Source organism: Myotis yumanensis, unplaced genomic scaffold, assembly GCF_028538775.1.
Source record: "Myotis yumanensis isolate MYYU_CA2020_CCGP unplaced genomic scaffold, mMyoYum1.0.hap1 SCAF_3, whole genome shotgun sequence".
Classification (NCBI taxonomy): Eukaryota; Metazoa; Chordata; class Mammalia; order Chiroptera; family Vespertilionidae; genus Myotis; species Myotis yumanensis.
The window spans coordinates 86,825,251-86,844,347 of NW_027223754.1; the positions used below are offsets into that span (position 1 = coordinate 86,825,251).

General features: G+C 42.8%; 1 protein-coding gene across 4 annotated transcripts in view; it reads right to left on the bottom strand.

The window, feature by feature from the left end:
* The window catches only part of RCBTB2 (RCC1 and BTB domain containing protein 2), a 36,328-nt gene extending 18,670 nt beyond the window's left edge, over positions 1-17,658 (bottom strand). The window contains exons 1-4 of one of the 4 annotated variants that reach the window (XM_070409055.1): positions 17,211-17,231; positions 10,065-10,129; positions 1,208-1,363; positions 829-979 (exon numbers count right to left, since the gene is read on the bottom strand). In XM_070409055.1, coding sequence (XP_070265156.1) covers positions 829-979; positions 1,208-1,363; positions 10,065-10,106 — 349 coding nt within the window. In that variant the 5' untranslated portion in view covers positions 10,107-10,129; positions 17,211-17,231. Of the gene's footprint in view, positions 1-828; positions 980-1,207; positions 1,364-10,064; positions 10,130-17,210; positions 17,289-17,511 lie in introns of those variants that run through there. The other 3 variants (XM_070409057.1, XM_070409056.1, XM_070409058.1) reach the window with 3 other exon arrangements.
* Positions 17,659-19,097: the final 1,439 nt, after the last annotated feature.

The window sequence follows — 19,097 nt, forward strand, 5'->3', positions numbered from 1 at the left end:
ATAGAGCGTCGGCCTGCGGACTCAAGGGTCCCAGGTTCGATTCCGGTCAAGGGCATGTACCTGGGTTGCAGGCACATCCCCAGTGGGAGATGTGCAGGAGGCAGCTGATCGATGTTTCTCTCCCGTCGATGTTTCTAACTATCTATCTCTCTCCCTTCCTCTCTGTAAAAAATCAATAAAATATATTTAAAAAAAAAAAAAAAAAAAAGAATCACAGAATGCTAAGAGTTGGAGTGGAAGCTGGAATCTGGCTTTAGTCTTTCAGTTCATAGATCAGGAATCTCAAATTCAAAGTCTAGAGCAGTGGTTCTCAACCTTCTGGCCCTTTAAATACATTTCCTCATGTTGTGACCCAACCATAAAATTATTTTCATTGCTACTTCATAACTGTAATGTTGCTACTGTTATGAATCGTAATGTAAATATCTGATATGCAGGATGGTCTTAGGCGACCCCTGTGAAAGGGTCGTTCAACCGCCAAAGGGGTTGCGACCCACAGGTTGAGAACCGCTGGTTTAGAGCGAGTTCACCATTTTAATGCAAAATAATTATACTTGTAAAGTGTAAACAAAAGGGGCTTACTGGGCTTAACTGCCATTCTTATATCTAAAGTGCCAATAATTGCTAGATTCCACCTGCTCCATTACTTTATTCCGATATTCAGATATGTTCATATTTTATGTTGTCCAAAGCATAGTAAAGTTCACAAGGCAGACCAGAAACTCTTGTCTAATCAAAAAGTATGTTCTCTGTTTAGGGGATGGTCCTACTCTTGTTTTTCAATAAATAAAGCAAGGGCTAAAATTCTACACTGTGTTCCTAGGTTACCTGTTGTCGCAAGAACAATATGTGGACCACTCCCATAGCTGAGGCAGGCTATCTTTTTGCCACTTAAAGAATCCAGTCTCCGAGGTTCAATGGTGCTCTGCACGTCACCTAAGCCCAAACAGCCACAGCAGTTTGTGCCAAGTACAAAAACCTGTGGGGAAAACCACTGTTAGTTCAAGCAGTTCTACTTCTGACAAACCTACAATTACCTTCATACAGGCATAGTCCTCCTAAAACAAAACTGCTTTATTATATAATAAATACGAATCTATTCTCTGTACTTTTTTTTAAACCTTAATTCCTTAGTTCCCCCAAGGTCTTCAGTCTAGTAGATTTATTACTGAAAATAGAAGTGGTTGAATTTTTTCTTCAAAATTACCTCATCATTCACTGTAATATATAAAACTTCATTGCCAGCACTTCCAAAGACACAGGCCTGACGAATTAACTGCAGCTCTTCCTCAGAACAAAGGGAGAAAATTGGCCACTTCCCCACATCTAACATCTTCAGAGATGACGGAGTGGCCTGTACTGGCTGAAAAGAAAAATATATATGTGTGCGTGTGTGTGTGTGTATATATATATATATATATATATATATATATATATATATATATGGAGAGAGAGAGAGAGAGAGAGAGACTATTCGTTTAAAAATTAAATTTCTTTGCCCCCTTCATTTCTGTAGAAGAGTAGGCCTGGTTTCACGAGGAACAAGTTCTTTCTATTTTTGAGATGCTCTCACTGCTGTGGAAATTGCCTGTACAAGCTCAGGTGCTTCAGTACTGCTCTCACTGCAGCCAAGAGCCAGAAGCTCTGGACAGAATCAGATGTCACCTACTAATTTTCATCAAGGACATGCGTGTGCCGAGCCAGCTCAGCCAAGGGTTCACAAGCCTGAGTGAGGGCGGCGAATGGATGAAGAAATGACAGAGAGAATAAGCCAGGTCTAGGTGGATCTTCCTGTGCCTGGCTGAGGCCACAGAGAGAGATCCAGAGGCAAGCTGAGCCTTTATTTTATAGCCAGAGGTAAACAAGGTATTCGGACACCATAGTTACAATGATCTTGTGAGTTTCACTTGTTTTGGCAGCACTGGCTACATCTCCCACAGCCCATTAGCTACCTAGGAAGGGTCTAGGGAGCGTCATAAGGTCAAGCCTAATTATGATAAGAGGACTGTGCCCTCTAAGCTGGGACTTGTTTGTGGCTTTGCTAACAGGTCAGATCGAGGCTTAACCCTATAGCCGCGCCCTACATCTCACCCTTTTTTTATTTTTACGCTACTATAATGAAAGTAAAACTTAAGCAACAAGAGCAAAACTCTGGCTATTAAAACAATTACAAAACAATGCCAATGCAAAACCCAAACTACAGACATGTTAACATTTTAAAAGTTAAACATAAAGCTCTGGCTATTAACAAAACAATGCCAATGTGTTAACATTTTTAAAACTAGTAAGAATAACAAAACAATGCCAATGCAAAACAGCAATAACTAAATGAGAGTTTCTTTTGCTGATTTACTCAGAGTCCTTGGACTTGGCTGTGCAAGACTTTGCAGATGACTGGCAGCTAACCAATGCTAGCATAGCCAGAAACATGATTGAGGGAGTAGCTTCCACATATTGTTTTTCTACCATCTGCTGGGCCTCAGTTGTTAACTTCTTCATCTGACCCCATGTTGGCACTTCAGTCCCTTGCATAGCCTTCCTTTTCTTCTTTTTTCCACTTTGCTGTCATCGGGGCAACTCTCAGTCTTTTGAATGATGGGACAAGAGCTTCTCTGGGTCCATTGTGGTAACACACTTAACACTCTGGTACCCAAACTGGCTGCACTGCTCTTTCTGGAAAGATACAAACACAACTTCTTCCCCACATCATTACCGAATCTGGTTAAATTCTTGTCAGGAGGCCCAATGCCTTTTGGCCGCTGTACAACCCTCTGCATTGTAATTCACAAAATTTTAACACATAACATTCTTCAATTTAACACACAACATTCTTCTCCCCCCTTTTTTGTTTTTATAGTTTCATTTTAAGAGTAGGATTGGCTCTTTCTGCTATTGTCTGAGTCCTGATCTATCACCCCAGGAAGAACTTGCCAATCCTGTGCTTCCCAGGGTGGCATGATAAAGGTTTACTGAGCCGGCTAGAAAGGCTGCAGTGGGGTTAAGGATAAGGACTCTACTGCCTGGTGGGACCTGAAGTTTCCCTGCCTAAGGGGTATTAAATTATCATCAACATCAGTCATTTACCCAATTGCTTTCCTCTCCTGCATCCTGAACATAGTCCAGGCTGCTTGTTTCCACTCCCTGTAGCCCTTTGACTTTCATTTCTAGCTGCTTCTTTAGGGGGTAAAAGAAGAGGCTTATGAGCAACAGTAAGCTCTCCAAATGTTTGCACCGAACCCCCATCATCCCAAACCTGCCGGCACTGTTCCCTTGCTTCCTCCAATCCTCGTTCATATTTGGGAAGAAGCTCATCGTCCGGAGGGCTCTCTTCCACAGGAGCTGCAGCCCCAGGGACTGGAAGGAGGCAGCAGAGGCGCCGATGGTACAGGTGGAGTCAGAAGCCTCTGGTAGCCTTCCCCCATCTGTCTTGATTCCCCTGCCACATTCATCCATTCCCTTTCTGGAGTAGGCTCTAGGCCAGGGGTGGGCAAACTTTTTGACGCGAGGGCCACAATGGGTTCTTAAACTGGACCGGAGGGCCGGAACAAAAGCATGGATGGAGTGTTTGTGTGAACGAATATAAATTCAAAGTAAACATCATTACATAAGAGGGTACGGTCTTTTTTTTTTTTTAGTTTTATTCATTTCAAATGGGCCGGATCCAGCCCGCGGGCCGTAGTTTGCCCACGGCTGCTCTAGGCAGTCCCAAATCAGGGACCACAGACTGAAAGCACAGGCAGGCATTTCCTCTGGATCTTCAGCTATATAATGATCTTTATGTTGTTTTCCTACCTTCTCCCATGCCTCTATATTTACCTTTCCTTCCTCAGAAAACCATGGGCAGATTTTACTCACAAAACCCAACAATTCGAAAAGCTGTTCATACCTCACAGAATAGCCCCGTGCTTGGAGCATAGCCTTAAGATGGATATGTATAAATTCTTTTCCTGTGATCCTGAATTTCCCATGTTTTATACCTAGTTATAGCACTGAACTTCGCTCCTTACCTTTCTTCTTGTTTTCTGCATGTGCTTCACTGGAGCATCCTTTCACCTGACAACTGAAGTTCCCCCGAACTCAGGCCCCGCATTGGGTGCCACATGTGCCGAGCCAGCTCAGCCAAGGGTTCGAAAGCCTGAGTGATGGCGGCGAAAGGATGAAGAAGTGACAAAGAGAATAAGCTGGGTCTAGGTGGATCTTCCTGTGCCTGGCTGAGGAAACAAGCTGAGCCTTTATTTTATAGCCAGAGGTAAACAAGGTATTCTGTCAGAAGTTACAATGATCTTGTGAGTTTCACTTGTTTTGACAGCACTTGCTATACCTCCCACAGCCCATTAGCTTCCCAGATAAGATCTAGGGAGTGTCATAAGGTCAAGCCTAATTATGCTAAAAGGACTGTGCCCTCTAAGCTGGGACTTGTTTGTGGCTGTGCCAATAGGTCAGTCCGAGGCTTAACCCTATAGCCATGCCCTACACACCGGAATCATCCAAAGCCAAACGTTGGGAACTGAATGTCTAGCCATCACTTTAAGTGTTGGCTGTGTCTTAAGCAAAGCTCTGGAATCTAGGCTGGTTGTAAAAGCAGGAGGGGAAGGGGGAGAGGTAGGACTGCTATTTCATTAGCTGCCCAAGTCTTAACAAAACAAGTCCTTGGAAAAGAACAACACTGAAAGTGATACCAAGCAAACGGTCCAGGAATTTCAGGTCAGGGGCCAGTTCTGACCTTCAGTTTAAACAGCTGGTGGGTTCCCTCACCCCCGACTCAGGTTTGGGTATTGGTAGGAAGAAACACTCAGAAAGTGTATGTATTCATTTGCTAGCGCTACTATAACAAAGTCCCACAAATGGAGTGACTTGACAACAGAAATTTATTTCTCAGTTCTGGAGGCTGGGAAGTCCAAGAGCAAGACACCAGCACAGTCATGTTCCCTGGTTCATTGCTGGTGGTTCTCACATGGTGGAAGGTGCTGGGGATCTCTCTAGAGCCCCTTCTAGAAAGGCACTAATCTCAATCATGAGTGTTCTACCCGTGACTTAAGCACCTCCCACTTCCTAATACCATCACCTTTGGAAGTTAGGATTTCAACATATGGGGTGGCAGGGCAACAACAGTGATACCTTCTGAGAAATGCATTGTTAGGCAATTTTGTCATCATGTGAACATCATAGAGTGCACTTAGACAAACCGAGGTGATTATAGGTGCTATGTACCTAGGCTATATAGTATGCCCAGTGGTCAGCAAACTCATTAGTCAACAGGGCCAAATATCAACAGTACTTCTTCAAAATAGACTCGCCCAGGCCTAAATCCGACTTCTGCGCATGGGCCACAAAGTTTCAATCGCACTGTATGCACGCCCGCATGTGGTATTTTGTGGAAGAGCCACACTCAAGGGGCCAAAGAGCCGCATGTGGCTCGTGAGCCACAGTTTGCCGACCATGGGTATAGCCTATTGCTCCTAGGCTGCAAGCCTGTATACATGTTATGTACTAAATACTGTAGGCAATTGTAATGCATTGCACTACAATGTTACAATGTCACTAGGCAATAGGAATTTTTGAGGTCCATTATAATCTTACTAAAGGCCCGGTGCATGAAAACTTGTGCACTGGGGGGGGGGAGGGGGTCCCTCAGCCCGGCCTACCCCCTCTCACAGTCCAGGAGCTCTCAGGGGATGTCCTACTCATAGCATAGGCCACAGTCTGGCCTCCCTCTGTGGGAGGCGACCACCTATCAGGGGAAGGCACCGCCCTTATCACACCACTGCTGCTGCCACTGCCGGCCGCCTCGGCTGCGAGGTCTGAGCCCCGGGCCTAGCAACCACCAGGGCTCACAGCTGCCTGAGCCCATGGCTGCCTGAGCCCACGGCTGCCTGAGTCCTGGGCCTCGCAGCCACTGCCATGGCTGCCTGCCCTCAGCCCTCACCACCACCACCATGGCTGCCTGCCTTTGGCCTTCACAGCCACTGCGGCTTTGTCCGGAAGACATCTGCTCTAATTAGCATATTGCCCTTTTATTAGTATAGATAAGACCATCATCCTTATGTGAACTTTCATTGACCAAAAAACATGGTTATGTGGCACATGACTGTAAACTCAAAACAGCACACGTTTAGTTCATGAGCATCTGCACTCATGCTGAGAAAAGAGCATTCAAGGTGGACATTATAAAGCTATTTTGAAGAGAGCTTTTATTGATTTGCTATACTGAAAACACTTTTACTTATGTACTTTTAAAATTTCAATATTTTTGTAGATTACAATAAGATGTTAAAAAGCCAATATGCCTATCAAATGATATGTTTGGCCATTTCCCTCAATAATCATCATACTCTTGTCCTGGCAGGTTGCTCAGTTGGTTGGAGCATAAAAAGGTTGTGGGTTCAATTCCTGGTCAGGGTACATACCTAGGTTGTGGGTTCAACCTGAACGAGGTGCATACAGGAGGCAACCGATCAATGTTCCTCTCTCTCTCTCTCTGACCCTCTTCCCTTTCTCTCTCTCTCTCTCTCTCTCTCTTGCTCTCTCTCTCTCTCTGTCTCTCTCTCTCTCAATTCAATAAACATATCCTCAGGTAAGGATTAAAATCCTATATAATAAAGAAGTAATATGCAAACTGACCATCATGCCCTCACACAAGATGGCCAGCAGGGAAGGTCAGTTGGGAGCGACCAGGCCTGCAGGGGAGGGCAGTTGGGGGCGACCGGGCTCGCAGGGGAGGGCAGTTGGGGGGCGACCGGGCCAGCAGGGCAGCAGTTAGGCATCAATCAGGCTGGCAGGGGAGTGGTTAGGGGGTGATCAGGCGGGCAGGCTGAAGCGGTTAGGGGCAATCAGGCAGGCAGGCAGGCAAGCGGTTGGGAGCCAGCAGTCCCGGATTGTGAGAGGGATGTCCAACTGCCGGTTTAGGCCTGATTCCTGTGGGGGATAATAATCCCCCAAGGGGTCCCAGATTGGAGAGGGTGCAGGCTGGGCTGAGGGACACCCCCCCGCCCATTGCACAAATTTCGTGCACCAGGCCTCTAGTAAATAATAAATAATGGTCATACTGTTTATGGATTTAAAGGAGCAAGGGATTTTCTTAGGCCTGTCTTTCCCATCAGCTATCAAGTCAACTTTACTAGGAATGAGTTCTGGTAGAAAGATGATCATGTTAGATACTTATTTTCTACAGACCTGAAAGGATATTTGTCCCTTCCACCCTTAGGAATCATGGCCTTGCTGACACCTTGGTTCTAGACTTCTAGCTTCCAGGACGAGGAGAAGATAAATTTCTGTTATTTTAAGCCCCTCAGTTTGTGGTCCTTTGTTAGGGCACCCTTAGGAAAATAATACAGAGGCAAAGCAGCTTGTCACTGCTAACAGAATCACCCTGAGTTAGTGGCAGAGCCTGAACCAGGGTGCGCTCCCCTGATGCCTAATCCAACCACTTAACTTCACCATGCCGCTTGAACTGTGAGACCCTGTCCCAAGAATGATGTCTTCTATTATGTTTTGGGCAGCACCCAAGGTCACTTTAGAGCTAAGGACTGAATCTAAGCTTCTGCTTTAAATCACCCACCTCTACAATTTTCTATGAGGTCCTTATTTTAATATTTTTCCTACTTAACTCTAGAAATTTCAAAAAGAACAATGTTTGGGATATGACATCAAATATTTAATGAAGATATATTATGTGCTAGTTAAGAGTTCTTATATATTATTTCTAATCTTCTCAATTGTAGGACATAGATACTGCTATCCTTGTTTTACATATAAAAAAACTGAGGCCCAGAGAGATTAAGTAATCCTCCAAGATCACTAGCTCCTAATGGATGAGCTCATATTTCTTTCCACACATGATCTCTTGCTGAGTAAGACGTTCACATAAAAAGTTCTATTACTGGTAGACCTAGTGCTTGCTTGTATCTGCAGGGCTTTGGCTGTTGTTCACACAAAGTCCTTATGAGCAGGGCAGCAATACCCACTGTATGTTGTTGTCATGCATGAACAGGGCAGATGGCAACATACGAGAAAACATGCAGCAATATAATGACTGATTGCTACCTAATTTTTCCCTTTCAAGCAGGCTTTTGGATTTCAACCTGTCCTGCTATAAAATCAAGTGGTTTCTTAGATGCCTAGAATCAGGTTGCAAATTCAACAAGCAACTAAACACGAGCCCACCTCTACAAAACCTATAGTACCCAGCTCATAACTCTGCTGACCACTGGGATTCCAGTGTGTTTGTAATGTCACCTGCAGCCATACATTTGTGAAAGGACACTTCTGGCCAAGAGAACACTGGCTCTGACAGTATCACTGAACATTTATTGAGTGTCCAATATTAAAGGTATAAAAATGGGACATAATCACTCCCTTCAAGGAGCTCACAATTTAATAGAAAACAAATAACTACAATATAACCTAAGTAAAACAGAGGTGTGAATATTCTGGTTTTTAAATCTGTCAGAGGCTAGCTGCTGAAGTTAGTCATCAAAAGTTCATTTTTCATTGTTTGTATGTAAAATCATACAATAATTAAAGAATTACGAAACAAGAATAAACTGTTTCATGTACTCACAACTGTAAACCTACTTTTGCCCCACCCTGCATAATAAAAGTATATATAGTACAAGAATTCACACGAGCACCCTATAGGAGCCTCAATCATGCTGCAACCACCGGCAAGATGGGAACCATCTCCATAGAAGGCACCCAACTGCCTCTGTGCCCAACTGTTAGGTCAGGGACTGGCTGAACAAGAGCCAAGAGTGGGCAACAGAAAAATATGTATGGGGGGAAAGGCACTATCAAGGAACTGAGAGCTCTGCTTCACTGCTTTGTTCACATCCAGTCCACCTCCCCCATCTTTTGCTGGCGTCTGTTTGGGAAATGCAAAGTACCAAAGTTATAATTAGCTCAAGGAAAACATAATTAAGGAAATGGAGTTCCTTAAAGTTAGAAACCAAAATGCATTTTATTATTCCTTTGAGTGTGTGCTACATGTGTAATTGTTTTTCCATCAATGAGAACCAAGTCTATACTTCACTTAACTACAAACAATTATTAAGTTGTCATAATTCAACTTAAAATACAGCATATGGAAAAGAATTAAAATTACATGTTGGACTTCCTAGCAAAAAAAAATAAGAAAACCAGCCAACACCTTGCCCTTTGAAGATTTCCTGGCAGTATAACACTTTATATGTAATAACGTAATTTCATTGCTAATTTTTGAGTCCATTTTTTTATTTTATAAAATCTGTCTCCAAAGAAAAGTTAGGAATTTTCCTATTAACATTTTGTAAGACTCCCAAGTCCTATATACTACTTTTCTAAGCAATTTTTGGACTTTCCTACAAGGACTCACAAACAAGCACTTTGACTCAGCACATGGTAATACTATGGTTCAATTTCAGAAACTTCTGAAACTATGCTCGCTTTGTATAATTTACATTGTTCACTGTATTTTGACAATATTTTATTTAAAAAGAGTGGAAATAGAAAAGTAAAAGTTAATAGTGGCAGTTAATATTAAGCAGATATTAACAGTGAAGAGCAGATATTCTCTAAATTTAACAAAATTAACACTAGATGGAAATCAATGTGCATGCTGAAAGATGTGAAACTTTTAGTATCAATTGGACACTGACTGGACTTAAGCTGGTTGACTGTAATGTTCAGATGTGATTAAAGAGAAATAAATTAAAGAATATCTATAATGAATTAAGATCATGTCATCTAAGAAGAAATATTCTATAATTTTTAAAAATCTCTGGGAATGGAATGAACATTCCAACTCAAACCCTTCTATTGGACAGCATTATTTCACCCAGCTCAAACGTCACCATCTCTGGGAACCCTCTCTCTACTCCTCAGACTATATCCATAGTTCCTTGCTGGGTCCTATATCCTTTACATTCTATACCCACAAAATTATCGGTTGGCATCTTAGTCACTATACTGTGAGCCCCTCAAAGATAGACACTATCTCATTGATCTTCCTATCAGATGGCCAATAAATGTTTGATGAAGTGTTTCATGCCACAGAAAATACATGCTCGAGGGCATGCTTTTCTTCTAACCTTGCCACTTTCTCCATAAAAAAGGGGAAGTTCTTCTTCCATATGGATTCAGTCCTGTGCAGTCCCTGAGGAAAAAGTATTTGGTAAAATCAGCATCCCGTATGTCAAATGACACTAGGCAGGTTAAAACTACTTCTAATTAACAGAAAAAATAAGCTGAGCTCAAATATGGTGAAGAGAAAATAAAGGAATTAAGTTTTAGGCATGGGAGTTAACAACTATAACACTCCAAAGGTGTTTTAACTGTTCTGGAACTACCACACTGCTTCTTATGGGAATCCGCCTTCTGAGGTTAAAAAGCAATCCCAGGATAAATATAGATTCTTAAATCTAAAAGGAAATAAATAGAAAATTTTCATTTCAGAGTTAACTTTCTATAGATAAAGAAAAATAAACTTAGACCTTGTTCAAACATTCCCTGGGATTGGAAAATTCCAAATCACTGTGATCAGCAGACGTATCAATTCTCAGCTCCACTGAGAAATATATGATTTACTAAGCTGGGGAAAAATAGGTAGCGGGGGAGGGTAGGTAATGAATGAAAAGGATGAAACGATGAATTAATATGGCTTTGATATCCTAAACTTTAACAAAAAATCTAAAACACCTGCCATCAAGTATGTAGCAACAGTACTGCATGTCCCTGCCTTAACCATCTTCACAATATTTTCTACCACATAGAAGTAACAGCAGAAGCAGCCCTATCAGAATATATGCACCATGTCCATGATTCAATCATTGCAAGTCAATTATCTTGTCACTAAAGATGAAAAAAAAAAAAAAAAAAGGCAATTTAATGAGCCCTGGCCAGTTTTCTAAGTGGTTAGAGCTTCGGCCCACAGACCAAAGAGTCTTTGGTTGGATTCCTGGTCAAGGGCATGTACCTTGGTTGCAGGTTCCCCAGCCCCAGTAGGGGTGCATGTGGGAGGCAACCAATCGGTGTGTCTCTCTCATGTGGATGTTTCTTTCTCTCTTTCTCCCCCTCCTCCCTTCCTTCCACTCTCTCACTAGAAATCAATGGAAAAAATATCCTCCAGTGAGGATTAAACAAAAAGCAATTATATTTAATAATGTTGATATTTCTGATTTAAATTGGATTATATTTACTCAAATACAATCCATATTTCAAGTACTAAAATGAGAACATTTTATTTAATATTATCTATAAGTAACCAAAATAAGGTCAAGCCTTGCCCTGGCCAGGTGGCTAAGTTGGTTGGAGCGTCCTCCCATACACCGAAAGTTAGTGAGTTCTATTCCCAGTCAGGGTTTATAGGGGAAGCAACTAATTGAAGTTTCTCACAGTGGTGTTTCTCTCTCTCTCTCACCCTTCCTCTCTAAAATCAATAACAACATATCCTGGGGGAGGATTAAAAAAGTAATAATGAGGTCAAGTCTTAAAGGTGTTCCTTATTGATATTTTATATGCCCTTAAGGATACTGTTAAAATGTTGTTTTCCTCAGCTATAAAAAGATCTCTCAGAATATAAGGAATAATAATATATTCAGAATACTTATAACTCAAACCATGGCAATTGATACAAAGATTACTTCTAATGTTTGGAAAAGATATGCTTGCTTTAAAAGGATCACTTGGACTTTTCTTATAAATTTACTAGAGGCCTGGTGCATGACATTCGTGCACTTGGGGCGGGGGGTGGCGCAGGGGGGTCCCTCAGCCGGGCCCGTGACCTCTTGCAGTCCCTCTTGCAGTCCAGGAGCCCTCGGGGGGTGTCCAACTGATGGTGAGCCTAAGCCATCAGTAGGACATCCTTAGCACTGCCACAGAAGCAGGAGAGGCTCCCGCCATCACCGCTGCATTCGCCAGCCATGAGCCTGGCTTGTGGCTGAGCAGTACTCCCCCTGTGGGAGTACACTGACCACCAGGGGAAGCTCTTGCATTGAGCATCTGCCCCCTGGTGGTCAGTGCACATCATAGCGACTGGTCGTTCCGCCGTTTGGTTGATTTGGATATTAGCCTTTTATTATATAGGATAAAGCTAGATCTGGTTGTCAGTGTGGAAAGATAATTTCATATTCCTAGATAAGAGGATAATAACCAAACTTTTCTATTAATTTGCAAGTGCTTTAAGAGAAGGCACCATGACTCTTTTACTGCTATAACCACCACAAAGTAGAATGCAATATATTCATTGAATACAGCTTTTTGAATATTGGATACTAACTATATCAGAAATTCTTCTATTTTTGCCTCATCCTAACCGGAAATACTTTTTCCGTATCTGCCCCAACTTTATTGAATAAAAATTAGAAAAGAGGAGAGGGATGAGAATAAAGAGAAAGAGAAGAGAAAGGAGAGGAGGAGGACTCAAAGGCAAAAAATTGAAATATAGAAAGAGGACCAAAGTAGAGATGTGACTGCCCTCATTGTTAAACTTTAGACCACCTTTTCTTCCTGGTAGAAGAGAAATCTTGCTAATATGCCAAATCACAAAATACCATATCCAGGTTTTTCTTTGTTTGTTTATTGTCTTTTCCACCTCATCCCTGTACCATTGTAGATAGAGATTTATTTTAACAACTGTATATGTTGGTTTTTTTAAAGAGGAAAATAAATAGCTTTTTTTCAGTGTCTTTTAGATATTTCAAGACTAGTAACACATTAAAAATTAGAACGATGAAAAATGAGCCATTCTATTTATTTGATAAGACATAATTGCATCTAGGCATAAGAAAATTACCATATTCAAATAAAAACATTCAGTTGAATTCAATTAACATAATTTCATTTTGTTGATCAAAATTCCCAATATACTTAGTATCCAATATACAAAAATGATTCAAGATTATTATTTTACAGTACTGTGAAAACATACTGAATCTTCTAGCATTATGAAAAATGCCTTTTTAAAAAACATTCCAATGTGATACAAACACATAGAAGAAACCGAGAAGGAAAAGAATATACCACCTTGCAACTTTAATAAAGTCATTATTTACCTGAGAAAAATACAATTTAAAAATTATATCAGCTCTATTATTTGAAAGTCAGCAGTAGAGGTACTCAATTATAAAAAAATTAATATTGTAAAATATAGCTTCTAGGTATTATACTTTATAAGTTTTGGGAGCAGGCTTCAACAATCCAGACAATGTAACATGAAAAAACACATACTAAAAAAGTTTAATCTACATTATTTCAACATAGAAAATTCAAAGGAAACCATCTGGAATGTGAAAAAAGCAAAACTTTCAAATTTTTGGAACAAAGTATAAAAAATATCTTTATGATTTCAGGGCAGGGAAAGATTTCTTAAATAAGACACAAAACAAAAGCATAAACCACAAAAAAAGACCAATAAATTTTACTACATTAAAGCTTAAAATTTTGGCATAATAAATGACAAAATGAACAAAAGGGAAAAACGTGATAAGGAACAGGAAAAGATATTTTCAACACATATAACTGATAGCTGACAAAGGGTGAGCACCCAGAATATACAAAGAACATTTAACAATCAGTAAGATAAAGACAATTTAGAAATGGGCAAAGGATACAAGCAATTCCCAGAAGAAATTAATAAACATATAAAAAGATGCTCAAATTCACCATGGAATTTAAGATGGAAATGCAATCACAATGAGATAGATCTCATCCATCAGATCTGCAAAATTAGAGAGGAAAAACACCTAGTGTTCCTGAGGATGCAGACCAAAAGACACTTCAACTGCTGGAAGGTAAACTGATATAATAACTTTAGAGAGCAATCAACAATACTGCCTTTCAATCTTTTTGATACATATATGTAGTTGAAACAAAAGTTTCATAAAATCTTACCCTTACTACATGAGATGCTTATATCTTCTTTTGTATTTTTTCTATTTTATTCTATTCTACCCTGTTTTATCTTATCTTTCTCTATTTCATTTTTTTAAAACATACTCAGCTCACTAAAATAATTTCAAGATCATTAATAAATCATGTCCTGTAATTTGGGAAACAATGGTCTAGAGAAACTCTAGAGTAGCGGTTCTCAACCTGTGGGCCGCGACCCTTTTGGGGGTCAAATGACCCTTTCACAGGTGTCGCCTAAGACCATCGGAAAATACATATATAATTACGTATTGTTTTTGTGATTAATCACTATGCTTTATGTTCAATTTGTAACAATGAAAATACATCCTGCATATCAGATATTTACACTACGATTCATAACAGTAGCAAAATTACAGTTATGAAGTAGCAACAAAAATAATTTTATGGTTGGGGGTCACCACAACATGAGGAACTGTATTAAAGGGTCGTGGCATTAGGAAGGTTGAGAACCACTGCTTTAGAGGGTCAAAATTAGATGCTCAAGGGCCAATGTTTCAGGTTTTGGCAAGAGTAATTTTCTAAACTAAATATACATCAACTAAGATAATCTTTTGCATGACATTTCTTATTTTGGTTGTTTTCCTAAGTGTGTATAGTTCAATAATTTATTTCCAAATTATCCCTCTTTAGGACAGATAACTTCTTATTCTTATATACTCTATTTCAAGATTTTTCCCTACACTCTTAATAACTACACGGTTGAATACTATTGGACAAGCAGACAATCTTTCCATGATTGAACATGGTAATATACACATTCTGAATCCTCTCAAAGAACAGGTCAAATAGTTCACTTCCCTGTATAAAGCATTTACAAGGCAGTCTCTACACATTATTGTTGGCAAAGCAATCACTATTAATCAGTGTGTGTGCTAATATGACATGTCATTATGGACTGAAATTTGGTTAGGCCTATGTGGTTCATTCAGAAGTCTCTAAGAGCAATAATTCAATACCTTAAAGCCTGACATAACACTAAGTGAATCTTTAACACAGTTTCAAATAAAGAAAAGCAATGACCATGCTAGAAAACAACGTCACAAGTCATACACAGACGGACATTAAGAAGCAATTGCAAAGTGTAGTAAAATGTAAAGAAAACATACAAATTTTTTCAACACATCAGTAGTATACCTTTGGCTAGTCTCTTCCATTTAAGAGCCCAGTCTCTTAACTTGATGTGCTGAGTTAAACTGTAAACCTTGAATAACTTGAACTCAATTTGAAAAACATTTGTTTTACCTTTATATTATAAAAGATGATTACACTTGCTTTAATGGTCATAGTATGAGTCCCCATGAAAGACTTAATAGAGAATGGCAAGGGCCATTTTCTCCCAGAAAGACAATTAATTTTAAAAACCAGTTCTCTGCCATAAATATCACCTTCACTTTACCCTCCAAACCCATAGTAACCATGCTGTTAAAACTGCAACCCATATGTACACTCCCAGTCCCCTTTCTCTGCTCTCTTTTTTCATTTTTTCATAGCACTCATAATTTTCTAGCATTAAATAAATGTTTATTGTTAATCATTCTTGGCTAGAACGTAAGCTCCAGAAGAAAAGAAATCATTGTCTATTATGTGCACTGACATATCTGAACACCTAGCCAGGATCTGATACCAAGCAGTAACTCAAATGTTTGTTGAATGCATGAATGAATGAATGAATCCAAGTTGAGAGTTTAGTACAGAATATTTCTGAAGACAATCAAATTTCAATTTCAATTATACAGTTAACAAATATATACTGAGATCTGATTATGGAAGAGACAGATCATATCGTATCAGATAGTGGTTAAGTGCCAAATAGAGCAACTTAAGAGCAAGAGCAGCAGCTGCTGTAGAAGAGGCAGCTACCTCCATGAAGTGATGGCAATTGTTTTGCGGCTTGAATGAAGTTGGGTGCTGTGCAGATTTGGGTGGAGGGGGAAAGTAAGCTTTGAACATGGACGAAATAATGAATGGATAGGCCCTAGGGTTGAGGAGTCCCACACCAACAATGAGGCCTGCATGGTGGGAGTGGGGTGTGCAGGAACCTATTCCAGTCGATAACATGTACATACTACCTAGCGCCCTGGAGAACAGAAATTACATTTCACCTGGAGTACTCAGATTCTCTGACAGTGCTGCTTCTGCTGCAGCCCCCAGATGCCTGTATCAGCGCATCCCGTACGAATTGCAAGGCACGCAAAGTTCCAAGCAGCCCCAGGAGCCACGCAACTGACTTAAGCACCACGGCCCAGGATGGTAAAGCCACCAGCAACTCCGTGCCAGCAGGTGCGAAGCCGGGAGGCTGCACAGGCATGACTGTCCCCCGGCTGGGACAGAGCTTCTTGCAAAGCGCCATTGGTGAGCCGACCACCTCCATTCAGCTGGGACAGAGATTAAGGGCCCAGCGCGCACCGGGCAGCTCCCGGGCAGGCATCCTGACACAGTCGTGGGCTGGAACTGTTCCAACATTTTATGTAATTTCCCAGAGAACAAAAGCAAAAAGTTCACTGTGAACTCGCCTTCCAATTCAAGTAGGAAGTTCCTGTCCGGCCAAGGCTGGGCTCTTGGAAAGTTATCTGCCTCTGAAAATCTCCATTTCCGGGTCTCAGAGAAGCAATGATCTTCCCGCTTAAAAATAAAGATTTAGAGCAATGTCTCCCCATCCCTCCCACATCAGTTTCAGAACAGCTTCGCCTAGCTTGCCTAACTTGGTGCGGTATCCCTCCATTCTGGCCCAAATGCTGAAGGCACAACGGGTTAGTGAGCCGACTGCGGCCTGGACCTCGGGAATAGATTGACGGCCGGGAGCCAGAGTGGAGGCCACAGAAGCGAACACACAGTAGCCGACGTGGGCCGGCGCGTGGGAAGGGACAGGGGAGCTCAGGACGCCCCGCGCCGGGCAGGCCCACGGCCCGGAAGTCTCGGGCAGGCGACACCCCCCGGGTCACGTCCACGCCGCCCTAGACCAGGTCCGCTACCTCCGCCGGCAGCGTCGCGCATGCGCAGCGCCGCCACGGCGGCTGGCGGGTGGGTGTGCAACCCCGGGCCCCGCGCCCAGCCCCCGCTGGCGGGTGTGCGCACGCGCAGCGATGCCGGGTCCCGAGGCCTGGGCGGCGGTGCAGCCCGCGGCCGGCGCCTAGGCCCCGCCAGCGCAATTGCACTCGCGGGAGGTGGGCGCGGCTGGGGGCTCAGAAGCTGCTTCAGAGCCGCGGCATCGTCCCGCAGCGGGGCGGCGGCACCGCCCCGGGGACACCCGAGACTGGCCCGCTGCAGCCCCGGCCCTTCCCGGCTCGGCGCGCCTCCCCAAGCCCTACCTCAGCGCCGGCCCCGCCGCCTCCGCTCCGCCTCCTGCGCCGGCCGCACTGCACCGTCCCGGGCGGGCGCGACGATGTGGCGCCTCCCCTTGAAGCGGCCAGGCCTCGGGATGCGCTCCGGTGCCGGGTGGACTAGGGAGGGGAAGAGAGGGGAGCCCACGCGAGGGGAGGGGGGCCGAGGAAGGCGCCTCGCCCCTCCTCTCGTCCCTGCTGCCCACCGCGCGCCCCGCTCCTCCTCGCCCACCTCCCCTCCTCCGGAGCCGCCGCCGGGGGCTGGACACCGCCTCCCGCCCGGGCCCACCTCGGCCTTTTCTCCGGAATCCCCTGTGGGACACCCCCGCCTTCTCCATGGTTCTGGTGCCCACCGCCTTGGGAGTCTGGAGATGCCCGACTCCTGCGTGTGAGGCGCGTATGATGCTGTGGGCAACCCGTCCGCCGTCCTGCCCGGCTTTCCTAGAGGTGGTCCCCATCTGGGAGCTCATCGCCTTTTTCTCACGGTCCCCTTGTCGCCTCGCTAATGTGGGACAAGCCCTGCACCTTTCTAGTGCGAAGGCCGAAATAACGGGGTGTGTGCTGGGGAGGTGACCCGAGTTTCCTTGGGACCAAGACCTGGAACAGCCACGCTCCCTTCGTCAGCCGCCGTCATTTCTGTGTGACCCTGCACGCACTTCTGCCCTTCGTGCTTTTTAGTAAACGCACCACCGCTTTGTAATGCGCAGTAATTCCTTTCAGACTACCACACTCCATTCCTGAGCGGATTTTGGTAAAATGCTCTACAACTAATATTATTAGCGGCTCCTATAAAGTCAGCTGGTTGCTTATATGCCGGCTTTTCAATGACATAGGTTCAACATTTAAATGATTTGACAGAAGTAGGACAGCCAGATAAAATAACAGATTTCAGCCCAGTGTAGTCAGGTCAGTCTCTTGTTTGGTCTGGCTTTTGTCATTTCATTGGGAAATGACATTTTGTTGGGAAAGTTCCAGAATGGCTAGCTGCCCTCAGTGCACTGCTGTGGTGTCATTTATGTCTACAAGCAAAGCTTACTCCATTGAGCCCCAGAAGGAGACTTGCGTTTATTTGATTGTACAGGACATGAGGAGGGCCAGAAGTTTGCAGGCATGGCATTGCTTAAGGCAAACTTTTCCCCTGAAACAGTTACTCTTTGCGCTTTTAATGTAAACTCTGACATAATCATAAGTGAAAGGAAAACTTAGAATTTTTATTTTAAAAAGGATAATTAGAGGGACCCCCTTCAATAGTACTTATCCAAAAGGAGAGGATGGCCAGACTAAGAAAAGCAGTCAGAGAGAAGGGGTCATCACTCAACATACCTTCCTTATAATTACTTGGGATGTTTAAAACTCACTAGATGGTGAAATTCTTGAGGGCACAGATCATGCTTTATTAATTTCTGTACCACAAAATACTTAATAGATGTTTGTGGAATTACTCTATTACATGCCTTTAATTCCTCAAATATGCTTCCACACTACATTAAGAAACTTCAACAGAAACATTAATCCACTAATCCACTGTCTACTCTCATTTTAGTTGGTTTGTGCCAGTTCTGGGCCTGATGGCCTAGATAGCCTGACCTCTTAAGAGTGGTTGATATCAAATCCACAAAGGCTTGAGATTATCTTTTCTGATACCTTGGTCAGCTTTCTCCTTCCTCCTTTTCTTATGGCAAAGCTGTATAACACTGAGTCTATATTTAAAACCTAATGACTTCCTTTTCTTGTCAGGAAAAGGCTTGTCCTCTGATCACCTCTATAGGGAGCGGCTGTAGGGATGAGCCTCAGGACTGACCTCTTGGCAAAGCCACAAGGAGTCCCAGCTTAGAGAGCACAGTCCTCTTAGCATAATTAGGCTTGACCTTATGA